The sequence below is a fragment of the Lagopus muta genome, chromosome W, assembly GCF_023343835.1.
Source record: "Lagopus muta isolate bLagMut1 chromosome W, bLagMut1 primary, whole genome shotgun sequence".
NCBI classification, from domain to species: Eukaryota; Metazoa; Chordata; class Aves; order Galliformes; family Phasianidae; genus Lagopus; species Lagopus muta.
The window spans coordinates 5,887,660-5,901,473 of NC_064471.1; the positions used below are offsets into that span (position 1 = coordinate 5,887,660).

Genomic DNA, 13,814 nt, shown 5'->3' on the forward strand with positions numbered 1-13,814 from the left:
AATTTTGTCCAGTTGAGTTTTGATTACCTGCAATGATATTGACTCAACCACCTCTCCAAGCAACTCAGCTGCCTGAGTTTGCTCAGTAAAGCTTGTTCCTTCATTACATTTACACTCTCCATCTCATAGTACAGAAGCAATTAGTACCCCAATCCCATACTGAATACGTCAACGTGAATTATCTTACTTATATAAAATGGTACAGGTTCTAAATTCTGCCTTTTACCCCAACAAGACGGCAGGGGAAGTCTGCAGCTTTGCCAGGCAGCGTAACAGGAAATAAAAGCTTTGATCATTTACCCTATTTGAAAGGAGAAATTGCTAGCTGACCAAGAGGTGCAAGCTGTGGATTTGAGTTTGGCAAAAATTCAGACTGTTTTGTCCCTCTCTCACACAACTGTTCATGCCATTTCCCTTGAGCTGCTGAGCCAGATCAAGAGAATAATTTACTGCCACAAACAAGGTGGGCGAAAGAGCACAAAAGACCAATCAAATCCATAATGCACACCTTGTCTCCCCCTTCAAAATAAACACTGGGATATAGAACCCAAAACAAAAAAGGCATTTCGTGATCTGGGAAACAAGACCCTGCAGCCAGCAAGGTAGAGAACATTTGTAGCCAAAGGCAGGAAAGCCTGATAGGGCAACCCCCTTAACTGATCAGTTGAGATTTAACAACTTACTACTGACTAGAAGGGCATACTACCCTGCTCTTCAAATCTCTGCTAACAGTCCTCACAAATAACTGAACCAGCAAACACTCAATAGGGTAAAAAACAAACAAAATTCATTAAACCCCTTTAAATTTAGAAGTAGCTCTGTGTAAGTAAAGTTGTATTTTTGGCAGCCATTCCTGAATAGGGAATAAAGCTTTCCTGTATATAAATATATATATATATATATCTCAATATCAAATTTTCAGTGCAGGATATTATTCTGGAGATGAGAAAGGAGGCAGTTTATTTTCTTGAAAATATCGTGTTGACTAGACAACAAATTCATTCCCTATCCATAGGAGTAATGAAGACACACTCTGATTCTTGTTTTTCTGCCTCGTATGACTATAATGGAAAGTAACTGAAGGGAAGTATTATATATAGTATCCTTACCTACGTAGTACCTTAAAAGTACCTTATAGTACCTTAACTACATCCATTGTTACAATTATCTTAAAACTGTTTTATTAAATACCTATACTTTTTTCTATTGGACATTTGTACCTAACAGGTAACATCTTGCATACAGAGCAAATATACCTTACAGACCCCACCCAACAAAATACTAGAATAGGGACAAAGCTTAAAAATAAAAAAAGCTTGTTGAAACAGGATAATACTTTGAAAAGATCAAAGGAAATACAACGATTCTGACTGGCCTATTTGAAAGTCAGTTTATAGCCAGAAGATAAGAGAAACAAAGATGAGAACGTAGCATTCACTAGAAAAGTAGATATGGAAATGCAAGGCCCTCCCAGGCAATGCAGGAAATAAGTACACAGCAACAATCTCTAGTAAGAGATTTAATGACAAGACAGGTTTGGACATATACAAGGTACGATGACAACACTAGAAAGGAAAGTATTCTTTAAAGACAGGTGGGAACATTAGCAGCAGTATGAAATACTTTAGGGAAGCAATCTTGACAAAAAAAAAAAAATAGGAGGGGAGAAATGGATTGCAATAATCAAGTCAAATATACAGAAAGACAAAAAAAAAAAAAAGTAATTACAGAAGAAACAGGAAAGCAAGCATGTCCATGAAAGCTTTTCCTGATGCACAAAAAACAGCATCTTGTTGAAAAGCAGTTGATAAATAATTGTATCATTTCAATTCTGCTTTTCAACATTTATTTGAAGTTCTCATGCCATTGACAGTACAACACACATTCAATCAGATGATGTCTATGAGTTTAACCACAAACTGAGGTGGAAAGAAAGGAAATAAGTTTCTCCAAAAACACATTACAGAAAGTAGCTATTCTTTTTTCCTTCTACAAAAGGATACTTCTGATTTTTCACTTTAAAAGTTGAAGATTAGTAAGGTGGTCTCCATGTACAAAACATACTGCCCTTTTACCAAATCAATAAAAAGAATTCTCAAATGAATCTCCATTATGATGATGAACTGGTTAGAAAGTTATCCATTAATTTCTGTTACTGTGCAAAACGTGTGTTTCACAAAATGGAAAGAATTAGGAGGTAAGAAAAAAACAAACAAACAAACAAGAAACAGTTCAGATGCACGTCATCAAACCTAATAGACTCATACATGGTTGATAACGGGGGAAGTTCTTTGCTATGAGAGTGGTGAGGTGCTGGAACAGCTGCCCAGAGAGGCTGTGATGCCCCATCCATCCCTGGAGGTGTTTAAGGCCAGGTTGGATGGGGCTCCGGGCAGCCTGGGCTGCTATGAAATGTGGAGGTTGGTGGCCCTGCGTGTGGCAGGGGGTTGGAGATTCATGATCCTTGAGGTCCCTTCCAACCCTGGCCATTCTGCGATTCTGTGATGATGGGCAGAATCCCTAACTGTTGTAACAGTTTAAAACCTTAGGATTTCTGCTCTGATTTTAAGCAACACAGTATAGGACATTTTCGTTCAACACTCTTCTTGTGAAGGAAAATCCTAAACCTTTAGTTTATCTAAGTAAACCTTAAGGCAATCCATGGGATAATGATTCCAATCATCGATATAATCAGATATGAAATTAGGATACTTAAAACACATTGTTTCTCTTTCATATGGAAGTTACTGTCAGCAACAAAGCTCACGTGGCTAAAATTAAGCTACATCAGATGATTCAGTAACTAAAAAGTTAACAAAACAACTCCCTCCCTATCCCACCCCTCAGCAGAGTCTACAGAGGCTCTATTTCTTAAGAGAATAAAGGCCCTATTACATACATTTTCTGATATACTCCATGGTGACAGGCAATGAGGAAGTTACAAACAAACAATAAGAGTCAAAAAGATGCAACACTTAATGCTTATCATGTACAAAAACATTTCCACAAGACTAGAAGTCGAAGACGGTTTGGGAAAGCACCACGTACCTTAGGATCTGCCAAGGCATTAAAGATATTTCCAAGAGCTAGCAGGGAGCGGTTAATGTTTGCTCCTTCTCTAAAACGAGCTCCCTTAGCATTTGTAGCACTGGCACGTTCAGATCCTGCGAGGTCAATGAGGGACATTTTGGCGATGCAAACATTTTGACTAATGCTAGCTATCTTGTCTTGCTGTCTTAAGTAAATCTACAAGGCAAAAAAAAAAAAAAAAAAAGTTAGTTGACCACTATGCAGCGTCTTATTACTCTAACATCACCAGAAATTCTCATTGGAATCCTTTTGCATTCTAAGTTAAGCCTTTCCATACTCATCAACAGGCAATCTGTCCTAGTGGAACATCATTTCTGACTCCTCAAGTTCACCTGCTTCAGGTAGGAAAAAAAAAAAAAATTTGAGTATGGTTGTATACTGTATCTGGCTGAGAAGTAGTAAACTTTCTTCGTACAAGCTCTTATGTTGCTGTCTTTCAGATTTAGGACAGTTGAACACTAATGTTTTCATATTGTTGAGTAGTACTGACAAAGCATGAAAGCCTTCTCCATTGCTCAGTCAGCCCTTGCTCCAACTCCAGCCAGCTTGAGTGGGCAAGAAGCTAGGAGGGGACACGACTCAGAGAGCAGACCTCACCCAAATAGTGATATATTCCATGGAACATCTTACCCAGTGACAGAACTGGTTGCATTTTTCCAGAGCAGTAACTTTTTCTGTCCCCCTTCGACTGCCTTTATTTTGAACCACATGGTTTCCCAACCTACCCCTCTTTGCCCTTCATATTTTCTGTCACATTGCACTGTGGGGGAGTAAACAAGTCTATACCAAATATAAATATTTCTGCATCAAACAATACAATCAAGACCCATTGTACCATTTTAGTGAGATCAACATAGAACAAGAGAGAAAAGCCATTTCTCTGTATTTTTTATTGTCAAGGAGCTATTCCAGGCTGGTAACACTCTAACAATATACAGTTAACAACCATTAGTCAACTAGAGAAAGGTGGAGTGACAGCCAAATCATGTTCTATGACTCAAGCTTTTATAAAAATCCAAAAGATACAGGAAATGCCCCAAAGCACAATCCTCCCTGTTTCTTCATTCATCAACAGAACCCTTTCAGTGTTGTGTAAATAAAGGAAATAGCTGCAAATTGACATAAGCAATTACTTACAGTACGGGCTGACTAGTTTGTACTGATTTCTTAGAGATGCCAGAACTGCTAATAAGGACCACAGGTAGACAAAGTACCTAAAATCCCCCCTTTAAATTTAAGAAGTGTACGGCTCTGAATTTACTTAGCTTAAAGCAATACTCATTAGTTTAAACTTGAAACTTTCAGTTATGTTGTATCAATGTAGCTCCTGACAGCATTATCCCATTTAAGTGTCACGTGCAGAATGTAGTATTAAGATTAAACAACTTATTTTTATTATTTCCCACACACACATTTGTATAAATGACATATTCCCCCTCACAACCTCAAGCATCAAGTCACTTCTGTGGAAAAAGGCCATTCATTGTTAAATGAACAACTAATCCAATGCTGCAATGCCTTATGTCTTCCTATGAAAACCGACAATAGTAGATATTTACTTAAATCACACCGTTGAGATACACAATTATCTAACAAAACAAAGAATGACTTCCAGCAGTAAGGTAAAAGCTTTCCTAGTTAGCAATTGAGTGTCTTTATTGATAGCTAGTAAAATTTCAGGATTATCTCACTATAGAGAAGAAGCGTATTAGGAACACTACCAAGCATGCGCGCGCACACACACACAGTCTTGCTACCTACAGTAACCTGTTGACACCACCCTTGAATAGAATCAAACTGTTCTTGTGAAAGAATTGTGCCTCTGATTACACTGCTGAACATGCTTGTAGAGCCATGACATGGCAATGTCAAGTCTCCATATTGAGATGCTTCACTTTGTGAGGAAGTCAGACTATCCAGACATTTAACCAGGAATATTAAGTTCTGTCAAGCATTCCATCTAGCTGACTGCAGTGGCTTATGGGGACTAAGACACAACCAGAGCATTTTATGCTATCATGGCTGCTCTGCCCGCCACCACCAGCACCAGGACACCAGGAAAAAACAAACAGAGGATGAACCCACATAGATTAGTTAAAAAATAAATCTGTCCCTTTTCTCGAGTTCAGAGAAATACTATACTAGTTTTAGAAGTCATAAGAAAGCTATTAGCAATAACCATCTTGCAAATGGATTTGGAGAAAAACCATACACGTGAGCTGCATAAGCTTACACTACCTCTTATTTCTTTCAAGTCAAATGCTTTCTTTAGAAGTATTTTGTAAACTATCTTTTCAGTGTTACTTGCGCTCTTCGATGCACCATACCATTTTAGAGTATATTCATATACATTCAAAATGAAAGATACTTGTAGGTACCCGAATGGTACCTACCTTGCTTTTTATGCATACATCCACAGAAATGGAATTTTTTGTTCCTACAACATGTAGATTCAATAGGATCTTTCAATTCATCATGTTTTTACTTTATTGCCAATAATTAACAACCCATTCACCTTCAAGCACTTCTGTTCCAACCTGTTCTCTAAGGAGAGTTACTCTGCAACAACGCATTTAAAGAAAGATCAAGTCTCCACACAGGATGTTTCTTCTGGTCATACATTCCAACAAAATTACAGTACAGTACAAACATACTCATTCTGTCAATACAGTTTATTTCATTGGGTACTTAAGCAATTTTTGCTAATGAGTAAATATACCTACACTGAGATCAATTTGCCAGAGTAAACAAAGAATGCAGGCTGGAGAAGATGAACACTCCAGCATCTCTAGTCACTTAATTGCTTGCCTTCCTGTTAAAAATACCACTAGACTGCAACAGCTACCTAATTTACTTAATTGCTTGCCATTTTTAGAAATGAACTGAGATGAATGCAAAGCCTGTCTGATGAAACAAATCTGAACTCTTTGCTGTCAAATAAAAGTGAGGATAAGACACTCCAGCCCCAAGTAAACAAGGAAATCAGCTGTTTGTGCTCTGACCTCAGTCTGTGGCAGTGCGCTTTGTGCCTTATTAAAGCTGCACACATGGGTGACCATGCAGCAATCAAGCCACCCAATTCAGTACGAATTCATTGCTTTGAACTGATGACCATAGGCACATAATCTGAGGAAATGAGAAAGGACAATTTGAAACAGAAGCCTAAGCTAGAGGAAAACCAACACTTTTAGTGAGGGAATTTTACTGTTAGGTACTTCAGAAATACGTAAATACGTCAACCATTTATTGTTATTTATTGTCAATAATAATGACTGAAATTTAGATCTGGAGTACTTATTTTACAGCTATTGGTATTTGCATCATCTAAATGATAATGTCAACTTCTGCCTATCATTATTAAGCATGGCCTCAGTTTGCAGGTACAGTTAACAACTGTCTAACAGTTAAATAATAATAGAGCTGTAATGCCAGGACAAGAGCTCAAGTTGCTTTGTAATATTTTTCAACCCAGAAGAGCAACATGTACATAATAGAAGATAATGTGATTTGCCATAGGCAGCAGCCAATGTATCAAGAAGCTTTAGCTAACAGGACCCATTTTTAAATAATTTTTTTTGGTACCAGTTTGTATTGCAGTTGGAAGGACACTGTAATAGTGTGCAAGCAGCAGTAATCTTTGGAGAACTCTTAAATACTAGCACATTTGTACAGTGTCTGTAAAAACCTTACCTACAGAAACTAGAAACATGCATTTCATTTTCATGGTTCAAGCATGTATCTGCTTAAATCCTAGTTTGTGTTAAAACAGGCCACACGCTCAAATACAAAGAAAACCTGAATCAATGCAAAACCAAATAACAGAAAAGTAGCATTCGAAACGTTCACTTCATAGAAAGAATAATGACATTCTGTAAAATATTTTTCATACAAGAATGCTGAGCAACATTAGAGAAGCATAAAAGCAGAAAGCACTCAAAGGCCTTCCAAAGTGTAAATCTACAATATCGAAGCATATCCTTAATTCAAAACCACGGTTTTAGAGAAAAGATATTTCTAAAGACTGCAGTTGGGATTAGAAAGCTTTTCCTCGTGTTTGCTTCCAACTCTATTCAGTATGAACAGTGAACTGGAAGACTTTTAGCTCTGAGCACTAAAATTAAGGTCTGAGACATATAGACGTACATTTAAAAGCTTCCATTGTATTCAAATTTAGGCAACAAGTAAAACTTATAGAAATACTGGTGTACATCTGCTGTATCATCTTACCTGGAAGACTGCATGGGAACGAGAAGAGGAGGCATTCACATCTGTGGGATGTTGTGTTCTGTTTTTATTCCCATAATCCAACATTTGAAGGATTTCCTCTGCTGATTTTGGCTTTAAAAAATAGAGCACAGGGTAAGTACTTTTTTTCACCCCTCTTTCTCATTAGCTGTATAAGACTTGAAAGATTTTACAGCGATTCTTATCTATATATCTATATAATCTATATAATCTATCTATCTATATATATATAGATATTAAAATGGTAAAAAAAAAAATAAAAAAAAAATCAACAATCACCTTAAAGGAAAACCAAGGTACCTGAAAATAGAGTTAATAGTAATTGCTGTTTTGGAATTGAGGCCCTTCAAACACTTTCAGCTGAAAACGTTAAAGCATGAAAAGTACTTAAGAGCTTCAGAAACTGAAAACACTTCTGAAAGCCAAAACCAAAACAAAACCTAACAAAAACCCTTAAATCTGCAAGTGCTATCCATAGTTAGAAATCCTAAGAACGCCTTAATCTTTGTTGTATTAATGCTTCAAACATGAATATAGTACTGTTTTCAGGCAAAACTCAAGCATAGGAAGAGCAGGCCTTTAAAGGATGAGCCAAACCAACCCAATTCCTGCCTTCATTGTTTGTTGCACATCGAAGTTGGAAGCTACATAGCATTTAACAGGCTCCAAAATTTTGCAGGAAGAAAAAAGTTAGGTCCATGACATTAATTATCAGATTGGGAAATGAGGTTGCATTAACAAGTTTGAAGTTGCTGTGCTTGTCTGGAAACAGCACTTTTTTTTAGTGTCTTCATTAAAAAGAAAAAAAAATAAAAAAAAAAAAAAATCAAACAAACAGAAAAACTCAAGTTCTAGGCACAAGATTTGCAGAAGTGTTGAACACTCATGCATAACATTGAAAACAGTGACGTCCTTTAAGAAATACTAAGATTATTTCTCAAAACAACAAGCTTTCCACAACCTGAAGGTAAGCATCGAACCAGCAGTGTCTGCTGGGTAACAAAGACAAATGTTTATCAATTTCTATTTAACAACACCAGTAGCTTTTTCAGAACGTGCATTAATTATTTAGTAGGCTTGCAGGTTATTACGTTACTCCTGATGATTGCAAAAAACAAAACAAACAAAACAAAACCCACAAGAATTACTAAGTCACAAGCAACTTCACTGTGCAATCACAAGCAAATTTGACCTCAAATAATGTGGAGCCTCCTGAGTTTGAGCACCTATTTACATACCTGATGTAATGTTAGCCCTTGAACCACCACCCCTTTCTGAGCATCTTCCCGAACAGCCAGCGGTCCTGAGTTGACCAGAAGATCACGGATCTGTTCATTGTACACCTTTGAGAAGGAATTTAAAATCTCTTTAGAAAAGTTACCCTGTCGTACTTGACAGGATTGGATTTGAATGGCAACATCATTCTTCATTACTATTTTAAGACAAAGTGACATTCTGTGATTTACTATTCCACTTGACTTAACGGGGGCTAGAATGTAACAGTCATTATACTACTGCTGCTTTGCAGCAATGCAAAGATAGGTACTAGCAAGAACAGACAAGCAATGCCAAAAAGATAAAGAGAAGAGAAGCCGGCAGCAAAGACCAAAATAATTTTTTGTAGTGAGCTAAACAGTACCATAGCAGTCCTCACAGAAGCATTTCTTTAACTTGAGACACAGTAAAACCAAACTGAATATTACTGGAATTAACCATCTTTTAGTTGTGCAATTTCAGTATTAACAGGAAATTACTGCTGACATCCCTGACAAAGTATCTTCCTGTACCCATTAACAGATAGAAGGAACTTAACTAAGGAGCAAGGAACTTAACTAATTTGGAGGACAGGTATTACTAGAATGAGAAATGAATGTGTTAGAAGAGATTGGCCTTTTTTGGAAGATACAAGACAGTAACAGATATCTATTAGTAACATCAAATTTGAGCACTATTCAGTTACAGTCCCATCAAGGATACATTTCTAAAGCCCCAGAATAGTTCATAATGAGTATGATGACAGAGGAAATAAAAAGTTTAACTTGACTTATAAAATTATGCCTTCTTAAAAGCAGCATACTAAATCCAGGAGCTAACTTACCTCTAAATAAGACACAGCAACATTGCATATTTTTTCTTCTTTTATTTGATCCATGCAATTATAAAGTGCCATCATGGTTAAATACATCACTCCAGGATCTTCAGGGGAGCCTAACATTGTATGAGTCTTTCCAGCTCCTGTTGCACCATATGCTAGCACTACATTAAGAGGAAAAAAAAACCAGAAAACATACACTTGGTATCAGTAGGCCAAACAAGAACAAACTTCAAATGGACATTCACATCCCCCATCATATGATACCACTGTTTTCACAAACTATTTAACTTTCTCACCTATTATTCTCTTTCTACAACAGAAATCAGAAAGCTATCTCAAGAGTCACATATTTTCAAGTTTTTAATTCCAAGTTAATTCACAAGCAGTTGAAGTAAAAGATATTTCTTTACTCTCCTAACCCTGGACTATCAACTCATTGCAGATACATAAGGCATTACCTCAGTGGTATATTTGACAGTTAAAAACAAACTTTTGAAAGCTTAAGTTGACAAAATAGATTAATACACTCAATGAAACTACCTCTGGCTGAATAACTCTTCCTTGAATACTCTTCATAAGCACATGTATTTCAGATCAAATTCTGAAGCTTGTTACAACCCTATCACAAAGTCTTCTTCAACACATAACGTAGCTAGTCTACCTTCCACATACAACAAGATGGTCATAACTATAAATTACAAGTAGTTATTCAAACATAGATCCCTAAGGCCTCTGCAGCATTCAGATACAAGTGTAGATCCTCCAAAGAATTTAGTGAATGAAAAGAGGCACATAGCAAAGATACCTGTGCAATTATATCCATTTAAGAAGCCATCAAGTACACCTTTGGTTGTATGCTCAAAAACTTCCAACTGGGTTGAATTTTCAGCAAAAACAGCATCAAAAACAAATTTAAGGTCTTTCTTTGTTCTTTTATTAATATCCCTGTGGGTCAGTTTCTTTCCATGAAAAAAGCTAAATTCTTCTTCCTTTGGATCAAACACCAATATATGCTGGTCAACAACATGAACAACTTTAGCAAAGTTGCCATCTTTTTCCTTTTGAGTTTCTGGACGGACGCGGACAACCACTTTCACGTGGCTACAGACATCATCTTCTTTAGCAGCAGACATGCTCTCTCTTCTCTGCTTCCAGGGCTCCTTCAGACCAAGCAGCTGAATCTTCCCTGCAATCAACAATAGAAGCAAAAGGCCTTAAACTTGAAACATAATTTCCTCATTAGAATCATCACAGAACGGCCCGGGTTGGAAGGGACCTCAAGGATCATGAATCTCCCACCCCCTGCCACACGCAGGGCCACCAACCTCCACATTTCATAGCAGACCAGGCTGCCCAGGACCCCATCCAGCACAGTCCTGAATACTGCCAGGAATGGATGGGGCATCCATAGCCTCTCTAGGCAGCTGTTCCAATACCTCACCATTCTCATAGTAATGAATTTCCCCCTGACACCCAACCTAAATCTTCCCTCCCTCAACTTCAAACCATTTCCCCTTGTCCTGAAGTTATCAGCCCCTTCAAAGAGTTGAGTCCCCTCCTGTTTGTAGGCTTCCTTTAAATACTGAAAGGCTGCAATGAGGTCACCCCACAGCCATCAGTTTGCAGTTTAAGTCAAACTACACACCTGTGCTAGCCCTGCCCTACACTCAGTCAGCTGTAGGAACCATCACAAAGCTCTGAGAAGCACTGTTAACTGGCCTGAAAACACGACTTAACAGTACACAGCTAAGCAGGCCTGCCTTGGGAAAGCCAAAGTCTGATTCCTCCGACTACAGCTACCGTTCCACCTGCAGCTCTCCTTTACTTCAGAGTACTCACACAGCAGCAGGCAGCTCTCTCGTCCTGCAGGAGGGTTCAGGGGCCTTTTGATTATAGGCCCCACAACGCTCAGATACTAACGAAGGACCGCCCTTCCAGGCCTCGCTCTTCACCTCAGAAAGAAAAAAGATATCCCAGGGCCGACAACATACACAGATCGCGGACAAAACCGCACGGTAAGCCCCCGAGCCCCGCCCGCCATGCCGCTGGGGCGGCCACTCACCTCAGCGCCGCAGCCGAGCCAACCACCGCCCAGCCCGGCCGCCGAATTCAAACGCCAGCGGCCGCCCCCCCTTCGCCTCCTCATTGGCCGCCGCCGCCGTGACGTCGTCAAAGCGACGGCGCGAGCGGGTAAGCGCGTGGCGAGGGTGGTTTCTGTAGCTCTGCGTGCTGTGCGGGGCTGGTGGGCGGGAGCTGCGTGAGGGGAGAGCCGCGGACCTCTAGGCCTGCTCGATATAAGATCCTTCTTCGGTTTTCTCTAGGCTCAACAGCCCCAGCTCTTTCCACGTAAGAGCGATGCCGCAGGCCCTTAATCGTTTTTGTAGCCTTCTGCTGTATCCTGCGACTGAAAGCACACAAAAAGTTTCCTCAGTTCATAGATGAGTGATTGTGAGCCGTGCTCTGGGTAAGGAAGATGCTTCCCGGGGTCGTAGAGCAAGGCAGTGTGAGTTAGATTATCACTGATCTTCTCCCCACCCCTGTGTTAGCTTCTATAGAGGTGTTGGGGTTTGTTGCGGAATCGCAGAATTGTAGGAGTTGGCAGGGGACCTCCAGGAATCATCAAGTCCAACCCCCCAAAGGACTTGCAAAAGGACTTGAGGTCCTCTGTTGAAGGTTAGAAGATGATACATGCTTACAAATGCGATGCAATAAAAGTAGGATAGCCTTTATTCAAAGGGCCTTTGGCTAAAGTATGCATTCTTTTTGTGTGGCAAGAGAGAGTGTGAAATATGACACAGCAACAGGTGTGAGCTCATAAAAATGCAAATAACATCTTACTTATGTTAACCTTCAGCTTTCTTCAGCTTTTTTTTTTTTTAATCTGCTTTGAATTATTCTGTTGTAATTTTAACGCACATGTAGGTTGTAACACTAATCATAACCGTGTTAAAAACCCAGTGGCACAATTTGTCTTTTCCCATTTCAGCTAGAAATACAGGAAACTTGGCAACCCAAGTGCTGCCGTTCAGAGCAAGTGCCTCATTGTGCGTGGCAGGACGTAGGAGAACAAAATGAAAGCTGAGCTACTGTTCTGGTTGTGCTCAACCAGAGCAATTTAATAGGGGCTTCTCTCAAGATGTTTGAACATTGATAGAGTCCTAGTGATGTAAAGGAAATGAAGGTATTGCTTGTGAAAATAAAGCTCTATTTACTTAGATGTGATTGATTGTTAGATGGCCTTCAAATTGCTGAAAAGAAGCTAAATTATCAGAGCGTTTTTGCTGAGATGGCATTTCTGTAAAGCCTCCTATCTTGTGAAATGTACTTACAGCATTTGCGCTTTGTGTGTGTGTATGTTTTGTTTTTTTTTTAACACTTAATGTTTTAAATAGTTATCAAAGTAATTCCCAACATCTGTTTTTTCTAGGATGATCAACTCCAAAATGCTATATCAGAGTCTGTGCCAAGTTAACAAGTGTCTGCTTCTGTGCAACTTAAAGCTGAATCCAGACAAGTTAGCTGTTTTGGCCAGAAGGATCTACTCTTCAGTAAAACAGCTTTCTGAATATGATTTAACGGAGCAAACTACACAGGAAAGTGAAACTAAAGAGTTGCTTCACAGTACAGAAAACAAAACCTTTGGAAGATTGCACATACCAGTGATGGTGGAGGAGGTCATTAATTTTTTATCCCCTCAGTCAGGCCAGGTGAGTTAAGTAATTGGTTGACACCTATGATTTACTATCTATCCAGCAGAAAAGTTTGTGCAGTGTGGTGATAACTCTCCTTTAGAGAAATAAGGGCTGTTCTTTGAGACTATTCCACCTTTTAAAACTTCTAAATTATTTTGCCATCCAAATTAAGGTTTTATATTTAAGATAGTAGAAATCTCCTATCTATGTGTCTGACCTTAACAAATCCTGAGTAATCTGTTGGTTAAAACTGTAGCATTGAAGCAATCTCTTGCTTTTGTGCTTGTTTTTCTAGACTGCTCTTGTGCATTTGTAGGGTGTTAAGTAGTGTTAATTACTAACAGTAGCAGGGAGTTATGTGTGGTTATGTCATCAATTTGTGAAGAGCTCTCTTTGTTTTGTGTAAGAGCTAGTAGGGTAAAAAATCATTGTAGAATCAACTGTGTTAGAAAAAAATCTTCATGATCATCAAATCCAGCTGTTAGCCTGACCTACTGAGTCCAATCACTGAACTGTGCCCCTTAGTGTCATGTCCGTGTGTGCCAAATACACTGGCTGGGGATTCTACCATGTGTCTGGGCAGCCTGTTCCAGTGCTTGACCGACATCTAAAGAAATTGTTTTTTATATTCAGTCAAAACCTCCTCGTTGTCATTGTCACTGTTTCAGTGGTTTTGAGGTCCGGTGTTTCCT

At 38.9% G+C, this 13,814-nt stretch overlaps 1 protein-coding gene across 1 annotated transcript in view; it reads right to left on the minus strand.

Moving 5' to 3' along the window:
• Positions 1 to 1,889: 1,889 nt before the first annotated feature.
• LOC125686392 (kinesin-like protein KIF18A) overlaps positions 1,890 to 13,814 on the minus strand; it is a 70,247-nt gene continuing 58,322 nt past the window's right edge. Inside the window, exons 2-7 of the mRNA XM_048930312.1 lie at positions 10,236 to 10,616; positions 9,434 to 9,591; positions 8,574 to 8,678; positions 7,318 to 7,428; positions 3,049 to 3,246; positions 1,890 to 1,919 (exon numbers count right to left, since the gene is read on the minus strand). Of these exons, the coding sequence (XP_048786269.1) occupies positions 1,890 to 1,919; positions 3,049 to 3,246; positions 7,318 to 7,428; positions 8,574 to 8,678; positions 9,434 to 9,591; positions 10,236 to 10,563 (930 nt within the window). The 5' untranslated portion in view covers positions 10,564 to 10,616. The remainder of the gene's footprint in view (positions 1,920 to 3,048; positions 3,247 to 7,317; positions 7,429 to 8,573; positions 8,679 to 9,433; positions 9,592 to 10,235; positions 10,617 to 13,814) is intronic.